General features: G+C 45.2%; 1 protein-coding gene across 6 annotated transcripts in view; it reads left to right on the forward strand.

The window, feature by feature from the left end:
* Positions 1-26,123, forward strand: part of rassf4a (Ras association domain family member 4a) — a 307,320-nt gene that overhangs the window by 228,750 nt on the left and 52,447 nt on the right. For 5 of the 6 annotated variants that reach the window (XM_072282911.1, XM_072282910.1, XM_072282912.1 and 2 more), the window contains one exon: positions 1,601-1,676. In XM_072282911.1, the coding sequence (XP_072139012.1) occupies positions 1,601-1,676 (76 nt within the window). Of the gene's footprint in view, positions 1-1,600; positions 1,677-22,484; positions 22,613-26,123 lie in introns of all 6 variants that reach the window. The other variant, XM_072282915.1, reaches the window with a different exon arrangement.

A 26,123-nucleotide genomic window follows, 5' to 3' on the forward strand; every position in this document is an offset into this window, starting at 1 on the left:
CTGTAGAAATGAAATGTCTTGAGATACAGGTTCATGTTCACATTCAGATTTACTTATCGCATGTACGTTCAAATGTACCGCACAGTAAAATGTGTCATTTATGTTTACAACCAGCAAACATGCATCATCACAATGCTCAGCAGAACAACACAGAACAGACTAAGCAATGAAAGCAGCAACAGTGAGACAAGCTCCTGTACACCGTCTCCCCCCCCCCCCCACACACACACACACAACACGGACACTTCTCCAATTGCAGGCCAGGCCTCCAGACCATGGTCTCCATGGTCTCGAGAACCTTATGTCATCTACTCAAAAATAAACAGAGGCTGATTTATCTTTCCTGCTTCACCCTAAGACATAGAAGACAAATAAAATGCAAGGGCCACCGTGAGGCAGACTGAAAAAATAGAGTTTAGCTTTAGTGTACAGGAGGTTCGTCCAAGAGTCAGATAACAGCAGGATAGAAGCTGTCCTTGAGCCTGGTGGTACATTTTCTCAAGCTTCAACATGCTTGAAAATGCTCTCAAGCCTTTGTATATTCTCCCTGATGGGAGGGGAGAAGAGAGAATGCCTGAGGTACAAGGGGTATATGGGAGGAGAGGAATGTTCGCTGTTTTGGGTTGAGAGCATCATTAGGACCAGAATAGGGTCTCAACCAGTCCTCCCCCCAGCAAATACTCCCTGACCACCAGAGTTACATAGAACATAGAAACTTACGACACATTACAGGCCCTTCAGCCCACAATGTTTGCTGACCCTATAACCTACTCTAGAGACTGCATAGAATTACCCTACCGCATGGCCCTCTATTTTTCTAAGCTCCATGAACCTACTTAAGAGGCTCTTAAAAGACCCTGTTGTATCCGTTTCCACTGCTGCCGCCAGCAGTGCATTCCACACACCCATCACTCTCTGTGTGAAGAACTTACCCCTGACATCTCCTCAGTACCTCTTTTCAAGCACCTTAAAACTGTGCCCCCTCGGGTTAGCCATCTCAGCCTCTGACTATCCACATGATCAATGCACCTCATCATCTTATACACTTCTGTCAGGTCACCTCTCATTCTCCGTCGCTCCAAGGAGAAAAGGCCAAGTTCACTCAACTACTTCCAGTAGATTGTTCTTTGCTCCAGATTCCAACATCTGCTGTGTATACCTGTCCTCCTCACCTGCCTATCACCTCCCCTTCCTCCCATGGTCCACTCTCTCTCCTATTAGATTCCTTCTTCTCCAGCCCTTTACCTTTTCCACCTATCACCTCCCAACTTCTTACTTCCTCCCCCCTCCCAAATCCATCAGGTTTTACCTATCACCACCTAGATTGTCCTCCTTCCCTTCTTCCCCACCTTCTTATTTCGGTGTCTTACCCCTTCCTTTCCAGGCCTGAAGAAGGGTCTTGGCCCAAAATGTCCACTGTTTATTCATTTCCATAGATATTGCCTGACCTGATGAGTTCCTCCAGCATTTTGTGTGTGTTGCTCTGGATTTCCAGCATCTGCAGAATCTCTTGTGTTTGTGTCTACCTTAATTAATTTACTTATAGATATCATTATCATATTTAACATTTAATAATCTGCATTTTATCTTCATGATCCAGGTCAGAACTGTTAACGTTTCTGAAGACCTACAACTGCTACCAAGAGGGGAAGAGTTTCCAGTTAAGACATAAAGAGGTAGGACACGCATTCACTCTGGCTTGTCAGTTTGCACAACACTGTATCGTGATGTATAGGGTGATGAAATCATGTGTAATGTCTGCTGACACTGTCAAAAGTGTTTCTCTCAGACTGTAATCTGAGGAAATAGGTTCTGTAATTCTCCATTGTGTTAATGATTAAATCATCATTTTCCGCTCACATGGTTTTACCCATCACCAGTTTCACCAAGAGATGAACTTGCATGAGTATTTGAAACAAGGTGTCCTTCCCAGTTATGGCCAAGCCAGGAAGGAGCTGCTCAGCACCTCAAGGCCAGTCCAAAGCAACACACACAAAATGTTGGAGGAACTCAGCAGGTCAGGCAGCATCTATGGGAATGAATAAACAGTCAATGTTTTGTGCCAAGACCCTTCTTCAGGGCTGGAAGGGAAGGGGAGATGCCAGAATCCAGGCCAATACATCTGCTCAGCAGATCTCATCCACACCTCCACATCTGAAACACAAATGATTTATGTTCTCCTATGGCAGTGGGAATGAACCCGGAACAGGGATGTAGGGGTGGGTGATGGTAGTGAGAGGGAGCACTGAACTGTGGTTCCTGTGAGTTCACAGGCTGGAACTCCAGGAAGGGCTGGTACTAGCCATTTCTGAATAGAAATGTTCTCTGTGATGAGTCACCTTCTTACAGTAATGACGCTGCTGGAGCTCAAGGATACAGCAACAGACTTCATTTCTCAGAATACATCTGGACAAAGCATTACTGGCACCAACCTACCTACCATCAAGGACATGTACACAGAAAGGTGCCAGAAAAGGCTCAGTAACATCATGGAGGATCCCACTCACCCTCGTCATGGGTGATTTGTAGAAAAAAATCGGCATGTACACGCATGCACACGTCACGCATGCGCACACAGGTGCCCGCGCAAGGCTTCATGGTCATGGTAGTTTTTCTCGGGGTAAGCACAAGTGTCCCATATTTGACTGCTACTTTTGTCCCTTATTTGGGAGTGAGAAAGTTGGCAACCCTAGCCCAGGGCCTTTCACAGCAGCGGTGCCTGGGTCCAAGTGCAAGGTACAATGTGCTGTTTAGACAATTTAAATATCAGCCCAGATCAGAGGCGAGAACCAATTTCACTCACTCTCCCCAATGTTCAGGGCACAGAGCCTTTTGCTGTTCCATCATTGGGTCAATTTAAACACCAGCCCAGATAGGCTGAAAAGACGGTGTCAGAATCGGAGGCAAGAGCAGATTTGCATGTTAACTGTGATGGTCATTCCATGGCAGTGAGGCTATGTAAACTGCCCTAGATGCTGTGCTCCGTGTCCGCCAATATGATGAACTGATAAGCTGGGCTTTGGGCCTACTCCGGTCTGCTCCAGGCTTTGGATCTGAGGACTCGATTTGGGTTTGAAAATGTTGTACGCTTCAGTTGTTTGTATGACTTTTATATTTATTTTTCTTTCTCTTGAGCATTGATGGTTATTTATTTTTATTTTTATTTTTTATTTCTTTATTTGGGTTCTTTCAGGCTTTGTGACTACCTGTGAGCAAGCAAATCTCAAGGCTGTATAATTTATACATTCTTTGATAATAAATGGATCCTGAATCTTGAACCTTGACCTGCTCCAAGACCATAGCCCTCCTTACCCCTACTATCCATGTACCTAACCAAGCTTCTCTTAAATGTTGAAATCAAGCTCGCATGCACTACTTGTGCTGGCAACTCATTTCACACTCTAACAAACCTCTGAGAGGTGAAGTTTCCCCTCATGTTCCAGTTCAACTTCTCCCTTTCACCCTTAACCCATGACCTCTGGTTGTTGTCCCACCTAACCTCAGTGGAAAAAGCCTGCTTGCAGTTACCCTATCTATACCCCTCATAATTTTGTGTACCTCTATCAAATCTCCTCTCAGTCTTCTATGTCCTAAAGAATACAGTCCTAATGTAGTCCATCATTCGCTGTAACCCAGGTCCTTCAGATCTAGCAACATACTTGTAAATTTTCTCTGCACTCTTTGAACCTTATTTACATCTTTCCTGTAGGTAGGTGACTAGAAATGCACAGAATACACCAAATTAGGCCTCAGTAATGTCGTATACAGTTTCAGCATATCATTCTATCTCATCCATGGACTCCTCTACTGTCGCAATGAGGCCACACTCAGGTTGGAGGAACTACACCTTATATTCCAGCAGGGTAGCCTCCAACCTGATGGCATGATTTCTTGAACTTCCGGTAATGCCCTGCCCTGCCCCCCACTTCACCATTCCCCATCCCCTTTCCCTCTCTCACCTTAACTCCTTGCATGCCATCACCTCCCTCTGGTGCTCCTCCACCTCCCCCCCCCCAACTTTTCTGTCTTCTATGGGCTTCTGTTCTCTCCTATCAGATTTCCCCTTCTCCGGCCCTGTATCTCTTTCACCAATCAACTGCCTACCTGCTTACTTCATCCTTTCTGCTCCCAGTTTCACCTGTCACCTGTGTTTTTCCTCTCCTCCCCCACCTTTTAAATCTACTCCTCATCTTTTTTTCTCCAGTCCTGCAGAAGGATCTCGGCCCAAAACCTCAACTGTACTCTTTTCCGTAGATGCTGCCTGGCCTGCTGAGTTCCTCCAGCATTTTGTGTGTGTTTCCTGTACTCAGTACATTGATTTACAAAGGCCAATGTGCCAAAAGCTTTCTTTACGACCCTCTCCCCCGTGACACCACTTTCTATGCATTATGGATCTGTATTCCCAGATCCCTCTGTTCTACCACACTCCTCAGTGCCTTACCATTCACTGTGTAAGACCTGCTCTGGTTGGTCCTACTGAAATGCAAAGCCTCACACTCACCTACATTCTTCAGCCCATTTTTCCAGATGCTGCAGATCCCTGTATAAGCCATGATCACCTTCCTCACTGTCTGCTACACCCTCAATTTTGGTGTTATCCATAAATCTGATGATTGAGTTAACCACGTTATCATCCAGATCATTGAGATAGATGACAAACAACAAAGGACCCAGCACTGATCCCTGCAGCAAACCACTTCTAACAGGCCTCCAGTCTGAGAGGCATCTATCTGCTACCACTCTCTGACTTCTCCCACAAAACCAACATCTAATCCAATTTACTGCCACATCCTGAATGTGGAGCGACTGAACCTTCTTGACCAGACTCCCATGTGGGACCTTGTCATAGGGAGAAAGTACAAAATCTTTACAGACAGAGGTGGACTAGAACCTGGTTTTCTGGTGCTGCAGTAGTGTTACGATAACAGCTACACTACAGTGCAACCCACCCCCCAACAGTGAGCAAGCTGAGCTTTCCACTCATATGACAATAGTAAACCAATACCAATTCCATCTGTTTCCAGCTCTCCTATCACTCATATCCCTCCTTCACACACATAAACACACACATAAACACACACACACTCACACACACACACACACACACACACACACATACAGTCACACACAGACACACAAACTAATACAGACACACACGCAGACACAAACTCATACAGACACACGCACACATACAAACACGCACACACACACACACGCACTATCTCTCTCTTTCTGACAGTTGTGAGGTTTGTGATTTTGTTTTATTTTTGTTTTCCTCTCCTTCCCAGGACAGTGGTGTTTGTTGTATACAGTAACTGGGTCACTTTCTCCCCTCGATATTATCCTGGTGAAGGGATACTGGAAGAGCACGTTTTAATCTACAGTCCTGCTGTCATGCATTGGGTCTGTTATCCTGAAAATCATGGCCCTTCACGACTCACCAAGCACCCTTTGTGCATGATGCGGGTATCTTCCAGAAACATATGAAAATAACTCTCCTCTTTTTAATTTTTATACTCATCACTTTTAAAATTGGCTTTTGCCTCATGTGCTCAGGAAATTAGGTCATTCATATTCTCTCCCTCTCTCTCCATACTCCTCAGAATTTTACACTGCTGAATTTAATCCTCCTTCAGCTTCCTGTGTTTCGAGATGAGCAACGCCAGCTTCTTCAGAATTTCCTCAGCATAAGAGCTTTCCAAACTTGCCACCCTCTCTGTGCCAGTCGCATCTCTCCTGTAATGTTCACAATGTTCATCCTGTGCGCTGTCCCAAGACAAGTTCCCCGCTTGTGTTCTTTGTCTCAGGCAGTGAAGGAGAACACCACCTCGGTCCTCGGTGTCCAGTGCTGCTACAGCCATCAGGCGCCTGAACCAAGGTGGGTAACTTCAATGCCTCAGCTCAACTCCAAACTGATCCCACAACCTACAGACTCCCTCTCATGGACTCTACAACTCAGTTCTCAGTGTTATTATTGTTTTGCACATTGGTTGTTTGTCCGTTTTTGTTTGTGTATAGTTTTCATAAATTCTTTTGTATTTCTTTATTTTCCTGTGAATGCCTGTAAGAAAATGAGTCTGAAGGTGATGTATGATAATAAATTTAGTTTGACTTTGACCTTTAAGAATTCCACACCACTCAATATTGTGCCATTTATTGCGGGCTCCCCTGCCTGTTGCAGCTCCTCAGATGCACTTGTCTGCACTTCTCTGGACTGAATTCACTTGTCACTTCTTTGCCCATCCGTATCATCCTTTAGTCAAAAGTTTTCCTCCTCACAGTTACAACCAACATTCAAATCGTTTGCAAACTAGAATTTAGAAGAGAGAGAACATACTAGTACAATCCTCAGCTCAGCCATGGGCACTACTCACCCTTCAAACTGCCTTTTCCAAAGGCTCTCTTCTGGAAAGCACTGTTGGGCTATTAAAACAAAAACTTCATGCCATCTTAAAAGTTTCTTCCCCCAGGTAATTAATCTGATCAACCATTCTAGTTAGTACCCCCCCCCCATACACCCTACTATATATTACCCATGTCACTGTGCTGTAAACACTTTAAACCAATTTTTATAATTCTGTTTACATTGTAAATAGATGCTGATATTTATTTATTTATGCACAATTTATTCCATATCTGTACTTTAACCTCTAGCTTGATTTTTATAGAATTCTTTAATCTTTGTAATTGTTGAATGTTGGTTTTTGCTGCATGTCACTCTCTGGCCAACACCCCACAGCACATTCCTAATACATGGAAATGTATATGGTGAATAATGGTGATCCTTAGTCCTTGTTCAAAACCGGCAAGATCCTGTCAGGGCGGATGCCAAAAGGAGGTTTCCTCTTGTGAGAGAACTTCAGAAGAGGGAGCACTGTTTAACAGCAACGGTTGTCTACGTAAGACAGAGAAGAAGTGTTTTTTTTTCTCAGAGGTCTGGGAATCTTTTGAATCCTCCTCCTCAAAAACATGTAACAAAAAACAACAACCATGAAGAATAAAGAATGATATAAAAATAAAAGTGCAGGTATGGGATAAAATACATAAACACCAACTTTGAGATAGAGGGATTTTCCTCCATAAGTAGAAATGTGCCAGGTCACTGCGGGTCAGTAGAAATGCAAAAGTTAAGATGACAATCAAATCTGTAATGATCTTATGAAATGGTGAGATAAACCGTAGGCTTGAGGGTCAGATGACCTACTCCTGCAATGACTTGTTCCTTATCACTGAACTTTATTGAACTAATTTACTTTAGAATGGATTAGTTTTCATTCCTGTGTTGAAATTCCTTACAAATTATTTTTGATATGTTTCTTATTACACTGCAAATTCTTTTTGATATGATTCTTATTACACTTTACAGAAGTAGTCATGTGATAAAGTGGAAGCAATGAGCTTAGTAGCAGAAAGTATTTCAAGCATTTTTTTTGGTAACCAGGTTCAGTGGTGCCACAGAGTCATTCACAGTGGCTGTCAACAGATCACATGATTTCTTGAAAAAGTCGGTGTACAGCTTCTTCCCTGAATCTAAATGGTTGTAACTGTTGTATTCTTTGATTCATTCATGTTATCTTAAGTGCAATAAAATAGTGCCAGGTTGAAACTAAATCCTACAGATCTGAATTTGGTGATAAAAGTTCTTTGCTGGGAAAGTTTGATGTGATTTCTTCTCTCCACAACTGAGATTTTAGTTGCTAATCTAATATTGGACCTTGAATTACCTTGATTGACCATATTCATTTTATGTTTATTGGGCCAATTACATCTGCAATCAGTCGGCCCAAAGCAGGCTGGCACATAAACAAGTAGCATTGTGTTTACTGTGTCCCTTTCTACAGCTTAAAACACGATTCCTCCCTCGTTCTCCAGTTTCATGACCCCATTAGACCACACTTGGAATTTTGTGTTCAGTTCTAGTGATTCTCATCAGCAAGAACAATGAATCAGCATACAGAGAGGAGGTGCAGTGGCTAACGGACTGGTGCAGATCCAACAACCTGTCTCTGAATGTGAGCAAAACAAAAGAGATGGTTATTGACTTCAGGAGGACAAGGAGCGACCACTCTCCGCTGAACATCGACGATTCCTCCATAGAGATCGTTAAGAGCACCAAATTTCTTGGTGTTCACCTGGCGGAGAATTTCACCTGGTCCCTCAACACCAGCTCCATAGCAAAGAAAGCCCAGCAGCGTGTCTACTTTCTGCGAAGGCTGAGAAAAGTCCATCTCCCACCCCCCATCCTCACCACATTCTACAGAGGTTGTATTGAGAGCATCCTGAGCAGCTGCATCACTGCCTGGTTCGAAAATTGCACCATCTCGATCGCAAGACCCTGCAGCAGCTAGTGAGGTCAGCTGAGAAGATCATCGGGGTCTCTCTTCCCACCATTACAGACATTTACACCACACGCTGCATCCTCAAAGCAAACAGTATTGTGAAGGACCCCGCGCATCCCTCATAAAAACTCTTCTCCCTCCTGCCATCTGGCAAAAGGCACCAAAGCATTCGGGCTGTCACGACCAGACTATGTAACAGTTTCTTCCCCCAAGCCATCAGACTCCTCAATACCCAGAGCCTGGACTGACACCAACCTACTGCCCTCTACTGTGCCTATTGTTTTGTTTATTATTTATTGTAATGCCTGCACTGTTTTGTGCACTTTATGCAGTCCTGGGTAGGTCTGTAGTCTAGTGTAGTTTATGTGTTGTTTTACGTAGTTCAGTGTAGTTTTTGTATTGTTTCATGCAGCACAATGGTCCTGAAAAACATTGTCTTATTTTTACTGTGTACTGTACCAGCAGTTATGGTCGAAATGACAATAAAAAGTAACTTGACTTGACTTGACTTGACCTCATTATAGGAAGAACGTGGAAGCTTTAAAGAGGGTGCAGAGAAGATTTGCTAGGATGCTGCTTGGATTAGAAAGCATGTCTTATGAGTAAAGTTTGAGCGAGCTAGGGCTTTTCACTTTTGATGACTCGATAGAGGTGTACAAGATCATAACAGGAATAGATCACGTGGATAGCCAGAGATTTTTTCCCAGGCGTTTGGAGGAAAATATAGGGGGAATGACAGAGAGAGTTTGTTACAGAGAGTGACGGCTGCATGGAACACCCTGCTGGGGTAGTGATAGAGGCAGATACATTCCGGACATTTTAGAAACTCTAGATAGGCACATGGATGATAGAACAAGGGAGGGCTATGTAGGAGGGAAGGATTAGATTGATCTTAGAGTAGGTTAAAAGGAGGATACAACATCATAGGCCAAAATCTATACTCTACTATGCTGTAGTGTTCTATCTTCAATGAAACATTGACCCCGTTTTTCCTCTCCTCAGATACTGCTCAGCCTGCTGACAATCACCAACACTTTCTGCTTTTATTGCAGATTTTCGTAATTAGTCACAGAATTTCAGTTCCACTTTTGAGCTAAGAAGGGAATATCTCCAGGACAATTTTGTCCCAGGTCAGAAACCCCACTTCCTTCATGGGCTGGGTTAGCTGGAGAGCAACCCATGTGAGTTGCCTCACTCTTTGGCAGCAGCCACAGAATTCTCACTTCTTAAAAGATTTTTATATCCATTCAGTAAATCGCCACTTAGCTACCTCAGGCATCAACAGAAGGCCCCAGATAACTCTATTGTCTAAGTCTGCAGATCTGCTCAGTAGTTTTCAGGAAAGGAGAGTGTTGCTCAAGAGGATATTGCAGACATTGGCCAAGTTTATCTCAGATCACAGTAAAGTGGAAGTTGTTTAAGATATTCCATCCTGCAAGTGGAACGGAAGTCACAAAAGAATAATAATGTTGCAAACTGCTTAAGTATTGCTAACTGAAATAACAGACCCTGTGCAGACAGTTAAACAAAAGCCAAGTTCCTCTCGGTGTTGTTCTAAAGTCAAAGGCAAAGTCAAGCTTATTGTCATACCCACGTGTATGCACAGGTGCTGGGATTATGGATTCATTGAAACTAATTGAATAATGAAAGGCCTTGACAGAGTGAATGTGGAGACAGTGCTTCCTTTGGTAGTGGGATCGAGGACCAGAGGACACAGCCTCAGAATAGAGGGACGTCCATTTACAACAGAGATGAGGAGGAATGTCTTTATCCAGAGGGTGGTGAATCTGTGGAAGCTGAGGGGTGGAAAAGGGGGGAGATAATGTAAGAAGCTGGAAGGTGATAGATGGAAGAGCTAAAAGGCTGAAGAAGATGGAATCTGATAGGAGAGGGCACTGGTCCATAGAAATGGCCCATTTAACTTCACTTGCCCTTTTAATGAAGGCTGATAATCCTTTCGGGAGTGAGACCAGGATGGATGAAACAGCCTTGGGACCAGAGGTACCAAAAATGTGCAGCCCTCCTTCAGGATTGTGAGAAATCACTGCTAAACTTTCTTGATGCAATGATCAAACAAGGGTTAGACATGTTCCATAACTGTGTAGTGGCCAGAGGAAGCAGTGGTATGTAGCTCCCAACACAGTAGTCAGCAGTCCCGCCAGATTCAGTTAGACTGAGCCCAAGGTTCCAGCAGATATTTAATCGGTCCAGACCTGTGGAATGGGTTAACATAATTATGTTCTGCAATGCACAGATCACAGGAAGCAATCAGTGAGTAAAGACTGTGACCAAGAATGTTCCTCTCTGATCCACCACATTATAAATCCTTCCCTATTCTCCAACAAAACCTGCAGAGGACAGTGACTGTGGTGGGCCCTTTCACCTGTCACATTCAGAGTCAGGTTTAGTGTATTATCACTGACATATGCCGTGAAACTTGCTGTTTTGTGGCAGCTGTAAATGCAAGACAATAAAAACTACTATAAATTGCAATCAGAATACGTATGGAAAAAGATAGTAAATAGGGAGGGCGTGTTCATGGGCTCCTGAAGCATTGAGACATCTGATGGTGGCGAGGAAAATCCCTTGGGGGTGGCTCTTCAAGCTTGTGTACCAGCTCCTCGGCGGTAGCAATGAGAAGAGGGCATGTCCCAGAAGCTTGGGTCCAGCCTTCCTGAGGCATTGCCTTTTGTAAGAGGTGGTAGGGAGCTCGTGCCCGTGATGGAGGAGGCTGAGGCTGCAGCCCTCTGCAGCTTTTTCTGTGCGTTGGTCCTTTCATGCTTGACGGTGATGCATCCAGTCAGAGTGCTCACCGCAGTACCTCTGTAGAAATTTGCTAGACTAAACCTCCTGAAACCTAATGAAGTGTAGCTGCTGGTGTGTCTTCTTCATGCTGGCCTTCATAACAAGGGGAATTGAGTATAAGAGCAGAGAGGTCCTTCTGCAGCTGTACAGGGCCCTGGTGAGACCACACCTAGGGTACTGTGTGCTGTTTTGGTCTCCAAATTTGAGGAAGGACATTCTTGCTATTGAGGGAGTGCAGCGTAGGTTCACAAGGTTAATTCCCGGGATGGCGGGGCTGTCATATGTTGAAAGGTTGGAGTGACTGGGCTTATATACTCTGGAATTTAGAAGGCTGAGAGGGGATCTTATTGAAACATATAAGATTATTAAGGGATTGGACACGCTGCAGGCAGGAAGCATGTTCCCGCTGATGGGTGAGTCCAGAACCAGAGGCCACAGTTTAAGAATAAGGGGTAGGCCATTTAGAACGGAGTTGAGGAAAAACTTTTTCACCCAGAGAGTGGTGGATATATGGAATGCTCTGCCCTAGAAGGCTGTGGAGGCCAAGTCTCTGGATGCTTTCAAGAAAGAGATAGATAGAGCTCTTAAAGATAGCGGAATCAAAGGTTATGGGGATAAGGCAGGAACTGGATACTGATAGTGGATGATCAGCCATGATCACAGTGAATGGCGGTGCTGGCTCGAAGAGCCGAATGGCCTACTCCTGCACCTGTTGTCTATTGTCTTCATAACTGTGTCAGTATGTCTGTGCATATTGATTGCATCAAGTGTCTGTGGGTTCTGCACTCCCAGTCCGATTCATATTTCCCTGCCTTGAGAACAAAACAGGGCATCACAGCACAGAAACAGGCCCTGCTGCTCGTCTAGTTCATGCTTAATATTATTCTGAGTGTGGAGTGTAATCTATTGCTCCTGGAGTGTAGCAGTAGAGCAGTGAAACGACTTGTCCAGCAGCAAGAGAGGTTGGACATTGATCCAGATATATAAGTTCATTTCCCAACACAGCAGCTTGGAATCCTTGCAAATAACAGACCATAATGCCACAGGATGTAGGAGCAGAATTAGGCTATTTGTCCCATTGAGTCTGTTCCACTACTTCATCGTGGCTGATCCATTTTTCCTCTCAGCCCCAATCTCCTGCCTTCTACCCATGTCCCTTCATGCCCTGACTAATCAAGAATCTATCAACCTCTGCCTTAAATATATCCAATAATTTGCCTCCACAGCCACCTAGGGCAACGAATTCCATAGATTCACCACTCTCTGGCTAAAGAAATTCCTCCTATCTCCATTCTAAATTGGTGTCCCTCTATTCTAAGGCTGCAACCTCTGGTCTTAGACCCCCCCCCCCAATAGAAATCTCCACATCACTCTATAGAGGCCTTTCAACATTTTGGTAGGTTTCAATGAGATCCCCCCCTTCATTCTTCTGAATTCCAATGAGTACAGGCCCAGAACCATCAAATGCTCCTCATATGTTAAGCCTTACAATCCTGGAATAATTTTCATGAGCTTCCTTTGAACCCTCTCCAACGTCAGTACATCCTTTTTTTGGATAAGGGGCTCACAAATCCCCAAGTGTGGCGTCATCAATTCTTTATAGTCTCACCATTATATCCTTGCTTTTATATTCTAGTTATCGCGAAATGAATGCTAACACTGCATTTGCCTTTCTCACCACCTACTCAACCTGCAAATAAGTGGCATCACAGGCAGACAGGGTGGTGAAGGAGGCTTTTGGCACAGTGGACCTTCAATTGGAACATTGATTATAGAAGATGGGATGTTGCATTGCAGTTGTAAAAAAAACCTTGGTGAGGCCGCATTTGGAATATTGTGTTCCACTTTGGTCACCCTGCATAGAGGTATATAAACACCCTGTCTATGCCCCTAATGATTTAACGTAGAATAAAAACCTTGGTGAGGTCACATTTGAAATATTGTGTTCACTTTGGTCACCCTGCTATAGGAAAGATGTCATGAAGCTGCAAGAAGTGCAGAAAAGATTTAAGAGGAGGATGCCAGGACATAAGGCTTGAGTTAAAGAGGTCAAGCAGGATAGGACTTAATTGATTGGATTGTGAGAGAATGAAGGTGATCTTATAGAGGTGTGTGCAATCTTGAGGGGCAGTGATTTTGTGAATGAGCTTGTCTTTTTTGTAGTGTTGGGGAATCAAGGACTAGAAGGTGTGGGAGGGGAGGGATTTAGCTGGAACCTGAAGGGCAACATTTTTACCAAAGAGTGAATATAGAACATTACAGTACAGTACAGGCCCTTCAGCCCAAGTTGCTGTGACAACCTTTTATTCCACTTGAAGATCAATCTAATCTTTACCTCCCACATAGTGCTCCATTTTTCTGCCAGAGAATGGTCAGTATAGGAAGTGGCTGAGGCAGGTACTTTGACAACATTTAAAAGACACTTGGACAAGTGGATGGATAGGAAAGGTTTAAAGGGTTATGGACTAAAGGCAGACAAATGGGACTCAGTTAGATGGACATCTTTGTCAGCATGGATTAGTTGGTCTGTTTCCATGCTGTGTGACTCTGACTTTGATTCCCATTAAATCAATTTGAACCTAATGCCAGCTTCAGATTATTGTGAAAAATAACCTCTGAAGGGAAATTTAACTGCTTCCTTTCAATACTAATAGCATCGAACATAGAACATTACAGCACAGAACAGGCCGTTTGCCCCACGATGTTGTTCTTTTAACCTATTCTAAGTTCAATCTAACCCTTCCTCCCTATGTAGCCCTCTATTTTTCTATCAAAGAGTGGTCCGTATATGGAACAAGCTAGCATCAAATATGAAAACTCTTGGTAAGAACTGTCTTGGGAAACCTGCCAGCCATTCGGACTGTGACTCCAGACCAACAATGTGGTTAACTGGTTCATATCCTAGCATCTGTCCGCCTCCTCCTTGGACATATTCGACAACCCCAATTCTGTAGCTTCCTGGGTAGAAAATGCCAAAGATTCATTACATGTTGAGAAGAAAATATCCCTCATCTTAAATGTGTTACTGTTTATTCTAAAACGATACTTTCTCTGTGGCTTCCTGGATAGTCAATACCCTCAATACTCCTTGAGGGGGGAAAAATTTCCCTCCATCTTAAATGTGTTACTGTTTATTCCAAAGCTATGCCCTCCAAGACAAAAAGAAACATCACAGCACCATCCCTGCCAAATCTCCTGAAATCTGAAACTTTTTAAAGTAATCTCATTGCTCTAATCTCCAGAGAGAATGATCCAACCAGACAACTGTTTCCCACAATCAGCCTTCTCATTCCAGCAATTACCCAGGGAATTTTCTCCGAACTGCCTTCAATGTTGGTGCTTTCCTCCCTGTATAAGGAGACCAAAACCATGTAGTTCGCCCAGATTCTCCCTGGGGAGCTGCAGTGGGGCATTCTTAACTTAATTTCCACCTCCTTTGCAGTATGGACCATCATTCCATCTGCCTAATGAATGACCAATTCTTCTGGCTTGCTTAAGATCCCCTGTACCACTGGATTCAGTCTTCTCTCCACCTCTCCAATCTCTCCAGTTAAACCATTTCCACTTTTCTCTTCTTTCTACTGAAATGGATAACCTCATGTTTGCCCACATTATAGTCCACCTGCTCACTCACTCAACCCATTTCTATCTGTTTTTAGGCCCTGTTATCTCCTCACAACCTGCTGACCCACCTCTCTTTGTGTTGTTGATAAATGTGGCTCCAATGCACTCAATCCCTTTAAATGGATCATCAATACTGATCGGGCAGGTGGGACTCATCAGCTTTAGACCGCAGCCCACCGAGGAGAAGGAAAACTCTGGTTTTAAACCTCCGCTGTCTTACAACCCTACCCACCCATGGGAAAGGCTTCGGGAGTAAACCCCAAGGTAGAAATCCAGACTCGGGGTCCCAAAGGCAGTTTGATGTTGTTTACAACTTCACTCTGGCAACCTCTGCCACGACACTGGTGCCAAGCTGTATCGGCGCTTGCCCTTCCCTTGGACTACATCAGTGATGTGGAGAGGGGGAACCCACTGCATGGGCAACAGCCGGTTCTTCAAATCTTACCGCCCAGGCTAGTGCTCCAGAGGGGACACGGTCCACCAGGGGCGCAAACCCATGATCCCCTGGGATCGACGGCTGCCTACTAGTACTGATCATAGATGATTACGATCTCAGAAAAGATCCCCGAAGCAACCCAAAATGATCCAATTATCCCATCTCCGTTTTCTGTTATTAGCCAGTCTTCAGTCCATTAGCAACCTCTTACCTCCTGCAGTAACCTTTTCAAAGGTTAAAGGGTTCATTTTATTGTCAAAGTATGCATGTACAATACAACTCTGATATTTATCTACTCCAGATAGATATTAAATACAGAAATACCATGGGTGTTGATGAAAGAAAAGACACCAACTCCCCCCCTCAGCACGAAAAAGAGAAGAAACAAGATTTGCAGACCCCCAAAATCCATCACCTTGCCCACATCAAAAAAACAATCAATGATCTTCTACACAGAGCAATCCCTGATCCCTGACTCGCAGAAAAGAGCAGTGACAGAACAGCGAATCCCAACCCCCCCTTACACACAAAAAATTAACAGATCACCCGCCCACCCGCCAACCAGCCAAAAGAAAGAAAACTGAAGGAACCAATTTAAAGTACAGTCCAATAATCACATAAATCTCAGAATATGGGAAACATCTTTTCACTGTATGCAAGGAGAGCAGCCACACGAACTCAGTCCTTCCGTAGAGAGTGACTGGCAACCCGGGTCCTAACACTGCCAATCCAGGACCAAATGCTGCCCACTCGGGGCCAAAGGCACCAATCCAGGGCCAGTTCGGGGCCAAAGGCGCCAATCCAGGGCCAAATGCTGCCCACTCGGGGCCAAAGGCGCCAATCCAGGGCCAAATGCCTGGACACTTTATCAATTTATGAAATTGAGAAATCTAGGTACTGTATTTAAGATTAAAGACATCAGCTTTATTTGTCACATGTACATCGAAACATAAAGTGAAATGTGTTGATTTAAAGATTTATGTGTCATTTGTATCAATGAGCAACACAGCCCAAGGGTATGTTGAGGGAATTCCAGAAGTGTTGCCATGCCTCTGACACCAACATAGCAGGCCCACTACACTCTAACCCGAACCAATACACCCTTGGAATACGCGAGGAAACCTGAGCACCCGGAGGAATCCCAGACAATTACTGGGAAAATGTCAGACAGCGGCAGGAATCGAACCCAATCACTGGCACTGGTGTTCTGCTAATCGCTATGTCACCATGCCATGTTGCATCTACTGATTTCCCTTTATTGATCCTGTTTATTACATCTATAACAATCTTTAGTAAGTTTGCCAAATACTATATCCCTTGCATATGACATTCCTTCCATGAGTCCTCCCATGACTTCTTCATCTTCACGCTGAGACCAGTCTCAGCTCCCTTGAACCCCATGCCCATGAAATTTACAGCTGAATTTCACTAAGCTCCTTGCTTGAACTCCTGCAGCCACCTCCTGCCTCCTGCTGTGGTACTGGTGGCCATTATGACTCACCACTATAGCAGTTATTTGGGAAAACTGTAATGTCCGCCTCCCTCCTCATCCTTCTCAGCCCATCATCAGCTGTTGAGCATGCTTGTCCTTACAGCTCCTCCCAAGTACGATGATTCATCATTGAGTCTCAGGGCTGGAATGCTTGAGGCTCTAATCTGGTTCAGCTATTGGTATTGGGATATTATTGTCACATGTACCGACGTACAGTGAAAAGCTTGTCTTGCACACTCTACATACAGATCAAGTCATTACACAGTGCACTGAGCTAGAATAAGGTAAAACAATAATAATGCAGAATAAAGTGTAGAAGCTACCAAAAAAGAGCAGTGCAGGTAAGCTGTAAAGTGCAAAATCGTACGAGGTAAATTGTGAGGCCAGTCTTATCATACAACAAGTCTGTTGGTGGTTCTGATAACAGCGGGATAGAAGCTGTCCCGGAGCTTGTTGGTTTGCACTTTCAGGCTTTGTATCTTCTGTCCAGTAGGAGAGGGGAGAAGAGGGAGGCTGCGATGTTTGATGATGCTGGCTGCTTTACTGAGGCAGTGAGAAGTGCTCAGAGTCCATGGAGGGGAGGCTGGATTACATGATGTGCTGAGCTGTGTCCACAACTCTGTGGTTTCTTGTTGCCGTACCAAGCTGTCATGCATCCGGGTAGGATACTTGGTGTGGTGCATCAATAAAACCTGGCGAGGATAAACGGAGACATGTCGAATTTTTCCAGGCATTGGTGAGCTTTCTTGGCCATGACATACACATAGTTGGATCATTATCTTTGTTCGGTAAAATTTGCATAGTTTGATTTTAAGTGCATTTTTGGCAAATACATTGACTGTTGATTTCATCATTGTCATCAGTGGGTGCCGTCCCGAATCCGGGTTTGGCGGCTATGCACCTCCATCTTCTTTGATCTTGCGACAGCACTGAGTACAGCCTCTCCTCCAGTTTGTTCTCGCTGGCCGCCTTAGCACCGCCTGCCGCCGCCCCCGCCGAACTCGAGCCCAAAGCCATGTTGGCCTCTAGCCGCGGCGGCTTCTTCGAGCTCGGCCCTTCCTCAGGCGGAGGCCTTGGGTAGGTCCAGGCACACAGTGCAGCGCCCAAGTTCATCATGTCTCTTCTAACTAGGTGCATAGCAAACGATTCGTAGCTACGTGGTGAGGCTTTAATCTCTTCCACGGAAGATGGTCGTTGGCTCACAAGGAGCTCGTCCGCCCTATGTCAGGTCTTGTTTTTCTTCAGTCCTGCTGAGTGTCCTCCCACCCTCCTCACCAGACTAAGTCTGGTGGGGGAGCCAGCCCAAGTCACCGACCACCCGACCACGGCTCCCGGCCGAGCGCCGGGTGCCGGGCGCCCGCCCCCCGCCAAATCTCTCCAAGTGTCTGGCGCCCGGCCGAAAACCATGGTCGAGCGGCCAGCGACCAAACCGGATACAAACTGTTGGTTTAAGTGATGATAAAGACACAAGAGTCAGCAGATGCTGGAAACTGGAGCAACAAATAATCTTCTGAAGGAACTTAGCAGATCGAGCAGCGTCTGCGGGGCGGGGTGGAGTGAGGGGGTTAAAAAGTTGTCAGCCTAACTTTGCACTCAATCCAAACCATCGACATTCCTTTCCTGTCTCAGGGCCTACACGGTCTAGTGTCCATGGCAAGTTGGTAATGACTGATGTCTCACACTGTACAGTGTTGATCTCAGTCTGAGTTCCACAGTTCCATCACAGCCACAGCAAAGCACCCAGGTCTACCCTTGTTAAACTCGTCATCCAGAACTCTACTGCCCATGACCATGTCCAAGCCCCTTTCACCCTTGACTCACTGACCTCACAGCTCCCAGATTACAAAACCATACATTTCCCCTTCCCCGCCCCTGCTTTGACTTGCACCCGAACTCCCAGAAATTTTCTGCAGCCTGACAGCCCTCCAACACCTCCACCATCACTCCACCATTAGCTACCAAGATCCCAAGTTCAGGGATTGCTCCCCTTTGCCTCTTTCTTCCATTCAGCACCTCCCTAAAACCTGTCTCCTCTGTCCTAGTAAAAGTTAAAAAGTAGCTTTATTTCTTACATGTACATCAAAGCATACAGTGAAATGTGTTGTTTGTGTCAACAACCAACAGCGTCCGAAGATTGCGCTGGGGGCAGCCCACAAGTATCTCAACAGAGCACCCGGGGGGAAACTCATGCTGTCCTGTGTAGAACATTCAAACTTCTTACAGACAGCGGTGAGAATTGAACCCCGACCTTCTCATTGCTGTAGCTAACAACTGTACACACATAGTGTGTGTGCGCGTATGTGTGTGAGTGACTCGTGTGTGTGTGTGTGTGTGTGTGTGTGTGTGTGTGTGTGTGTGTGTGTGTGTGTGTGTGAGATGTCTTTAACACAAAGATCTGTTCTCACTCATTCATGGAAGTCCACTATCTTCACAAGGATGGGCACTTTAGTGGTGCAGCTGCATCTTGGCATCTGCAGTCCATGTCCACACACACACACACACACACACACACACACACCACGCGCACACATACACACACACACATACACACACACACACACACACACACACACACACACACACACACACGCCAAACACCGGAGGAACTCAACAGATCAGGCTGAGATCGGTGAAGTCTTGACAAAAGATCTTGGCCTGAAAAGTCAACTGTTAGTTCCTCTCCATAGATGCTTCCTGATCTGCTGAGTTTCTCCAGCATTTCATGTGTGTTGCTCCAGATTTCCAGCATCTGCAGGATCTCTTGTGCCTGTGCAAAACTAAACACAATCATTGACAAGTCTATGATATTGCAAATGTGATCTGAAGAGTTCTATTGCTGAGGGAGGATTTGGGTTGTGCAGCTTAGTTCAAGAACCTGAGGTATTCACAGCAAGTTGGACAGGCTGTGGCTTTATGCTGAGTCCCTGACTGGGCACACAGGCATGTTCAGAAGAGGGAGAACAGGAGATCATGGGAGGATCATCATTACAAGAGCACACAATGGTTGAGGAGTGATGAGACTGTCTGGCAAGTCCAGCCTTGCCCGTGTCTCCGAACAGAAGCAGATGAACACCCAAATCCTGCAGCAAGTGTATGTCACCCTGACAATACACAAGTTCTGAACAAACACTTGTCAACCAGATGGATGGAAACACCAACATTTTATTAACAACTTTCGCAAGACTGTTTTGTAAAATTTAGTTCTAGAATAGTTTAATTCACCTTTTTTGGATCTCCTTTGATGGTTTTAGAATGATTGGTATCACAGTTTAATGACAGATTTTCGAGGTTAGGCTCATCATTCCAGCTCGCCATGTTTTCTCACTCATTGCCTTGTGTCGCGGTACATTAGACCATAAGACATTAGGAGCAGAATTAGGCCATTCAGCCCATCAAGTCTGCTGTGCTATTCCATCATGGCTGATTTATTATGCCTCTCAGCCCCATTCTTCTGCCTTCTCCCTGTAACCTTTGACACTCATACTAATCAAGAACCCATCAACTTCCACTTTGAATACACTCAGTGGCTCCTGTTCCTAATAAAGTGGCCACTGAGTGTATGTTCATGGTCTTCTCCTGCTGTAGCCCATCCACTTCAAGGTTTGATGTGTTTTGTATTCAGAGATGTTCTTCTGCACACCACTGTTGCCATACACAGTTATTTGAGTTACTGTCACCTTCCTGTCAGCTCGAACCAGCCTGGCCTCTCTCCACTAATCTCTCATTAACAAGGCATCTTTTGCCCACAGAACTCTTGCTCACTGGATTTTGGTTTTTGTTTCTCATACTATTCTCTGTGAACTCTAGAGACTGTTGTGTATGAAAATCCCAGGAGATCTGTAGTTTCTGAGTTACTCAAACCACCCCATCTGGCATCAACAATCATTCCACGGTCAAAATCACTTGGATCACATTTCTTCTCCATTCTGATGTTTGGTCTGAATAACTGAACCTCCTGTCCATGTCTACATGCTTTAGTACATTGAGTTGCTGCCAAATGATCAGCTGATTAGATATTTGCATTAATGAGCAGGTATACAGGTGTACCTAATAAAGTGGCCACTGAATGTATACCGGATGATTTGGCCTCCATGGCCTTCTGTGGCAATGAATTCTATAGGTTCATCACCCTCTGGATGAAGAAATTCCTCCTCATCTCTGTTCTAAAGGGATGAAGATGAGTCCAAATTTCTGAAAGTCCTTTGTGTATCTCATTCTGTGTCATAGAGCGAGAGTGTGTCCTTTATGTTTGAGGTACGCCCTGCCATCTACTGTGCCTTATATGTGCTCTGTTGATTCTGATAATCCTACATTGGGAAAAACATTATCAACCCTATCTATGCCTTTAATATTTTTATATACCTCTATGCCTCTCACTCTGCTAACTTCTCTGCTGGGAAAACATCCCAGACTCATCTCCATAACTGAAGTTCTCAAATCCAGGCACCATGCTGATAAATTTTCTCTGCTCTCTCTCCAGCACAACAACGTTCCTTAGTGCAGTGACCAAAACTACACAGGCTGACCCAAGTGTGGTCTAGCCAGTGTTTTGTAAAGTTGTAACACAACGGCGTAACTCTTAACCCTTCCCTATGAAGGTAACCATACTGTGTGCATTTTTCAGCCCCTGTCCACCTCTACACCCACTTGCAAGAAACTATAAACACCAAGGTTCTCTGTCCATCAACATACCCTAACACCCTGCCAGTTACTCTATGGTCCTACCTTTTTTTAACACCTCACTGTTGTTGGAATTAAATCCCATTTGCCTGTGCTCCACTCAGTTTTCCATCTGTCCCATATAATTGCATATTTGTAACCCTAGCAACTGCAGAATCTTTTGTGTTTATAACTACAGGGAGACTGTCTTGGTATTTACCATCAGGGAGTCACTGGCAGAGTTCTCCTCATCTGCCAGACCCCAGTGAACAATGCACTAACTATAATAATGTTTTAGTAAAACAACAAGAGATGAAAATCATGGTAACTGAACTCTTTTCCATAGATGCTGCCTGGCCTGCTGAGTTCCTCCAGCATTGTGTGTGTGTTGCTTAGATTTCCAGCATCTCTTGTTTGTGATTGGAGTTGTTTTGGCATTATTTACTTCGAGATGCAGCATGGACTAGGCCTCAACAGCCCTTTGAGCCGCACTGCCCAGCAGCCCTGATTTTGTCCTAACTTAATCAAGGGACATCAGTGAACTGTGAGAGGAAACCGGAGGACCCAAAAACAACATGCATTCCACAGGTAGGATGTGCAGAGAACATCGGAATTGAACTCCGACACTCTGAGCTGTAATAGCTTCGCAACACACCCAAAATGCTGAAGGAACTCAGCAGGCCTGGAAGCATGTATGGAGAAGAGTAAATAGTGGATGTTTTTGGCCGAGACCCTTCATCGGTAGTCCTTTGTGTGTGTGTGTGTGTATAGTTCTTGAAACTGAGTCCATACATTGAGAAATTAGTTCATTGTTGAAGTGAATGAGTTATCTCCTCTGGTTCTAGAGCCTGATGGTTGGGGTAATATTCATTCCTGAACCTAGTTGTATGGCTACTGATGCTCTTGTACCTCCTTCCTGACGGCAGGAGCAAGAAGAGAGCTTGTCCTGGATGGTGGGGATCCTTGATCTTAGAAACAGTCCATTTTTGCCATTGTAAAACTGGTACAAATCAGCAGGTGGAAATTCCACCCATATTCAACATTGATAGAGGCCATTTGGCCTGTCAGGTCTGTGATGGGTCACATTTTTGCATTTATTTCTCTGAAACTTTTTCTCTTTCATGAACAGGCACCTGATTACTTATGGTAATTAAAATTCAACGTGGAGGAATAGGATTTTGCTTTCTCAGAAGCTCTCGGAGAGGACAAGAGATTTGTGATGTGACAGCAGAATATGGGATGCTGGGAGTAGGGAAGGTACGCCAGGTTTATTAGTACTGATGAACATTGTACCATAGCAGACTGGTTATATTGCAATAGATTAGATTAGATTGGTTTATTGTCTAATACACCAGGTGCAGAGTAAACGATGTTACATGATAGCAATAAAATTAACAATGGATGCAAAGCAACAGAATAGTGAAGGCTGCAGTGCAACCTGAAGGGCATAAAGAAATGTTAAAGCGACAGTAATGGAAAAAAAATGAAAGAGGTAGATTCCGAGAACATGGCAGCCCCACTGGGAAGGGAATGTGAGAGAGATGACTGGTTCAGGAGTCTGACAGTAGTGAAGGAGAATCTGTTCTTTCATCTGGTTGTCAACTCCTGTATCTTCTCCCAGAAGGTAGAAGAGAGAAGTGGGAATGGGTAAGGTATGTTACGTACCCCGTAACTGGGTTGCCAAACCAGCAGAAATGGACCACTCAGTTGGAGTCTGGATTACTAGAACTAAGAAGGTTTTATTAAAGAAACAAGCAACACAGTACTCTAATCAAAAGGATAATAAATGCAACAGTTCAGCAATGATAAACACACATGTACACAGAATTAAGATAACAGGATCAATCAAGCTCTATCGTCGTCTAGGGGTAAGTGACCAGTTTCAAAGTGACGCGAAGTTCAGTTCAATTCAGTTCAGTTCAGTTCGCAGTAATCGCTGCTGTGGGAGATGGACAGTGGGGGGAAGGAGAGAGAGAGCAAAACGAATGAATATTCAAACGGTTTCCACACAGACCTTTGCAGTCAGCTTTCGGGCGAGCCCTTTGTGATGTCATCTGAGGTCACCGACCGTGACCCCCTCCGTTTCCAGATACGATTGTTTCTCTGCTGTGAACCTGGCACCCAGGCAAGGGTGGACACACACCAGATTCCCACCGATCGTGCCTTTCCACCCTGTGCGTCTATGGCTTGGTCCCGCAACCAGCCTTCCAAAACTTCCCACCGACTTGTGGGAGACGCACCGCTTCCAGGGTCTCGTTACCTCGGGGTGTCGTGTGTGTCTTGCCTTAGCAAACCTGTCCCTTTTTATCCCCCTGCTGGGGTATTGCCTGTCCATCACTTCAAACAGTTCAGGGTTTAAAGGGGGAGCCGATCTTGACAGCTCTTCCATTACTCTCTCCCGTCCCTTCATTAACATCTCCAAATGCTGCTCCATTGTTTTCCTTATCTCTCTCTCTCCTGAAGACAGGTGGCAGACCAACTGCTGATCCCATTGGTGCCAGCACAGGACAGCTACATTGTAATCTATGTGTATTCTCGTCACAGGTGGCAGGCATTACGAGTCTTCCTGAGACAATGCATGAGAAGATGGGCTGGGTGGAAGGAAGTGACAAGCCTGTGCTGGACCAGGCAGATTCTGTTTTCCAGGGCAGAGCAGGCTTAGATATCAACCGTCAAGATACCGTCTATAGCACATCTGTAGAAGCTCAAGAGAATCCTTCTGTACATACGGAATCTTCTCGAGCACCTAAGAAAGTCAATATGCTCAAGTGTTTTCGTGTTCAGTATGGAGAGACCAGGAGAAGGTGCTGGTGTCAACCATCTTTTTGTCTGTGATCAACAACACAATGCTCCAGTGACACTGGTTCTGCCTTCTCCTCCTGTGTTGTCTATGTGTAACTTGAGGCCTGGCATTGGCCGAGGTCGGCCATGAATATTGTGTCCCAGCTGTCTACGTAATACACAAGCCAGGGCAGTACAATATAGAGAGCCCTGTCAGCAAGATTCCAGCACCAACATGGCATGCCCACAACTCACTAACTCTAACCATACATCCTTGGAATATGGGAGGAAACCGGAGCACCCAAAGCACAGGGAGAATGTGCAAACTCCTTACAGAAAATGGTGGGAATCGAGACCCTGATTGGTGCTGTTGCTATGGAGCGTTGTGCCAACTGCTACACTACCATACTACCCAGTGTTTCTGGTGGAGAGCCAAACCCACATCAAAAATATATAATCATTTCCCACATCCTAGCTCCAGCACCTCTTCTCTTTTGAGGAAATATGCAAGTGACAGGGTTAAAGACATTTAACAGCAAACACTGAAAAAGTCTATGTTCCTGTTGATTCATCGTAGATGAACTCCACATATCAGCAGTCTGGGCAAACGTGGTGATGGAAGAGGCAGGATCTAGGAACATAAAACCTTTCCTTTCACCACAGTCAGTGACCATGTCTAGATGCTGTCCCATCCCTTGAGTAGCACCCTGTGCACAGATCATTCCTGTGGGAAGAAGAAAGGCTTCATTCCGGCAGCCCAATCAGCGGCAGGAACAGACCACAGCAACGAGGTTTCTCGCGGGTCGGCAACGCTTGTGTAAAAGGAGAGCTTCGCGATCGTTCAGGCTCATTCCAGCCGCCCAATCAGCGGCAGGAGCAGGCCACAGTGATGGGGTTTCTCACAGGTTGGCAATGCTTGTTTAAAAATACAGAAGTGACAAGCGGGGCAGCCATTGTTGGGAGTGGCCAGTGGTGAGAGTAGGAGTGTCAGACTTTGACTCAGAGGAGGCTTCGGCTCGAAAGACGTGGCTTCTGTTAAGGTCCCCTATTTTTTCTCTTACTGTACCTGGTGTAGTAAGTGGACATTGTGTGTTCTTCATGCCAGATGTTGGAGTCCTGGGAGACCCGGAGTCTGCCAGGGAACTACATCAGCATGAAGTGCATCGGGCTGCAGCTCCTTGAAGACTGTGTTAGGGATCTGGAGCAGCAGCTGGATGACCTTCGGCTTGTACAGGAGAGTGAGGAGCTCATCAGTTGGGGTTACAGGGAAGTAGTCGCTCCTAAATTGCAGGAGCCGAGTAGCTGGGTGACTGTCGGGAGAAATGGAAATGTGAATAGGCAGTTAGCACAAAGCATCCCTATGGCCATTCCCCTCAATAATAAGTATATCACTTTAAGTACTGTTGTGGAGAATGACCTTCCAGGGGAATGCCATGGCAATTGGGTTACAGGCACTGAGCATGGGTCCGTGGTGCAGAAGGGAAAGAGAGAGAAGAAGGGAGCAGTAGTGATAGGGGACTCAATAGTGAAGGGAACAGACAGGAGATTCTGTGGACGTGAATGGGACATCCGGATGGTATGTTGCCTCCCAGTTACCAGGGTCAGGGATGCCTCAGATCGTGTCCACAGCATTTTGGAGAGGGAGAGATGCATCTAGATGTCTTGATACATATTGATACCAATGACATGGGAAGGAAAAGCGAAAAGGTCCTGAACAGAGAATTTAGAGAGCTAAGTAGAAAGCAGAGAAGCAGGACCTCAAGGGGAGTTATTTCTGGATTGCTGCCTGTGCCACGCGCCAGAGAGGATAGAAATGGGATGACTTTGCAGATAAATGCCTGGCTGAGAAGCTGGTGCGGGGGACAGGGCTTGAGGTTCTTGGATCACTGGGATCTTTTCTGGGGGAGGTATGACCTGTTCAAAAGTGACAGGTCGCATATGAGCCCAAGGGGGACAAATATTCTCACGGACAGGTTTGTCATAGCTG

Source organism: Mobula birostris, chromosome 18 (genome assembly GCF_030028105.1).
Source record: "Mobula birostris isolate sMobBir1 chromosome 18, sMobBir1.hap1, whole genome shotgun sequence".
NCBI lineage: Eukaryota > Metazoa > Chordata > Chondrichthyes > Myliobatiformes > Myliobatidae > Mobula > Mobula birostris.